The 2,438-nt window shown below is 31.0% G+C and overlaps 1 protein-coding gene across 1 annotated transcript; it reads right to left on the reverse strand.

The window, feature by feature from the left end:
- Window positions 1-846: 846 nt before the first annotated feature.
- On the reverse strand, window positions 847-1,871 carry LOC122273884 (MAM and LDL-receptor class A domain-containing protein 1-like; the record flags this gene model as incomplete). The annotated part of the gene is made up of 3 exons (XM_043057860.1): window positions 847-978; window positions 1,061-1,145; window positions 1,747-1,871. Coding segments are annotated over 3 exons (342 nt in total), but the record flags the coding sequence as incomplete, so codon positions are not given.
- Between the last annotated feature and the right edge of the window lie 567 nt (window positions 1,872-2,438).

Consider the following 2,438-nt stretch of genomic DNA (forward strand, 5'->3'; position numbering starts at 1 on the left):
ATACGTGTGGAGGCTTAAATCAGGAAAAAATAAAATTTTTATTGATTTACATAAAAATTATAACTCATGTTAAATGCTTTTCTTTTTAATTTTTTCATTAAAAATTGTTAATTTTATAGCAAAAAAAATCGATATGTGCTAGTCTTTTTCTTAGGGTCATAAAATCAACTATTTTAATTGAAAACTATTTCCTTGGATTCATACGAAAAAGTGCTAATACTTTTTAAATATTCAAATAGTAATTTTTAAACTAAACCAAACAATGAAACTAAATTAATCGTTTCAGATATTTATTTATTCAAATAGAATGAGGCAAACAATTTTCCTTTTTAATCAAGATTTTCAAGAAAGTATATCTTTACACAAAAAATACACGAATATTTTATTATTCTTTTCAAATTTTATTAAAAACTAACGAATTGGATTGCTTAGTTAATTTAGATTTATAAGCCTATATCGCTTCTAAAAGAAAGAGTTTGCTTTAATTTTCAGACTTTTGGTCCATGCACAAGAATCTCAAAACCTGCAAGATACACTTGTTAGCATATGGAAGGTCGAACCCACATGGGTTCAAAGTCTTGTAATCCAAGCCAGTCCAAGTTTAAGATCTGAAAGTTTTTTTTTTTGAATTTAAGTCCACCAAAGATCATTTAATCTATGTCAGGTAACGCATAAATTCGCAGCTGTTACTTTATAAACGATTGTGAAATTTAAAAACTAGGCTTTTAAGGATATTTATCTCTACACTGCTGAGAAAAAAAGAACATATTATAAAAAGAAGAAACATGGAAATAAGTTTAAGTGAGAAATAGGGGTTCTGCTTTAAGACTCATCCTTAACACATACCGCACATTTCTTGTCTTTCGTCTTCAAAATTTCCACAGTCATCTGTGTAGTCACAAATTTTGTTCTTCGAAATGCATCTTGAGTTTTTGCAATCAAATTGGTCTGATGTGCACATTCCAGGTCCTCCAGTTGCTGCGAAATTTGCAAATAATTAATTCCATGTTGTAACAAATGTAGCTTAAAATATTTGAATCAAAATGTTAAAAACAATTACTTAGTGTTTCACATTGAGATAGTGTTATATCATCCACTGCCACGGTTGAAGGTACGTATCTATCCCGATCAGCCACAAAATTAAGCTAGATAAAAATGAATTTATTAATAGGTAGTTGTAATAATTTAGTAGGATTAATCAAAAACAAGTAATATTAAAAAAAATTCAGTCAATTCCATCTTAGGTCAACAGAGAAAAATTTTATTTCAGTTACTTGTATAAGATAAATTTTTTTCTTCCATATAAAACTCAAATTAATAAATTAAATTTAATTAATGAATTAAGTTTAATTAATGAGAAAACTGAAAAAACTGTATTGGCATCCAGTGTCATCCACTACAGGTTTAAAATAATGTATTTGAACTTGGGTGGATGAATGAAAAACATTTTTATTAACGACTGTAAATTTGGGCAAGATATTTTTTTTTCCAATGAGCTGCACAATCAGTCTTGCCGATGAACAGACCTAGTGCGTACTCCAGAAGTGGTATGCACTCTTTCAGGACCACCAAAATGGGTGAGATACCGTTGGCCATGTTAATTTGGACGTCTAGTTTCTGCCACACTAGATGGCAGCACCGAAACTCTATTTGGATGCTAAAGTGCACTAGCAATTTGGGCAAGAATATATATAAATGGAGAGTGTGTGAACTAATTGTAGGAATTAAATGAATAAAAATTCTCACCTTAAATGTTTTAGGTATTCGGCCAAGAAACACTTGTGCTCCATTCCAAACATCTTCACTATTTCCTTCTGGTATCCAGATATCTACACTCTTGTTGCTCCTCTCTAAGGTCACCTTGAAATCCACTAAAAAAAAGTACATTCATGAAAATTAAGGTTATTAGGCTTCATTTAGTCTTTGGTTTTACTTATGAGTGTATTATTTATTTAGATGTTGTTTTGGCATTTTCATTCCAGCTGTTTCGCAACATTTTACCTCCTGGCTAGGAAGCAAAATTTACAGCAATAATTTGCAACACGAATTTGCTTACGTGACCAGGGCAGCCTGATAGGGATTATTTACGTTAAGAAATACAGCTGCATTCAACACACATATACAGAGCTCCGGACATGCCAAAATAATTTAAAAAAACGGTAAATAACTACAAAGTAAATTTTGCAAATATTTGACTATTTTTGCTTGCTTTTTAAACGGTATAGCTTAATATAAGCAGAGATGCAAAACTGCTCCGGACACGCCAAAATAATTTTTAAAAAAACAGTAAATAACTACAAAGCAAATTTTGCAAATATTTGACTATTTTTGCTTGCTTTTTAAAAAGTATAGCATGACATAAGTATCAGGGCTCGAAAAAACTACCCGTCCCCGAGGACGGCTTGTCCATCAATGTACCCGTCCTCTTTTGAAACTAA

The sequence above is a fragment of the Parasteatoda tepidariorum genome, unplaced genomic scaffold, assembly GCF_043381705.1.
Source record: "Parasteatoda tepidariorum isolate YZ-2023 unplaced genomic scaffold, CAS_Ptep_4.0 HiC_scaffold_10621, whole genome shotgun sequence".
NCBI lineage: Eukaryota > Metazoa > Arthropoda > Arachnida > Araneae > Theridiidae > Parasteatoda > Parasteatoda tepidariorum.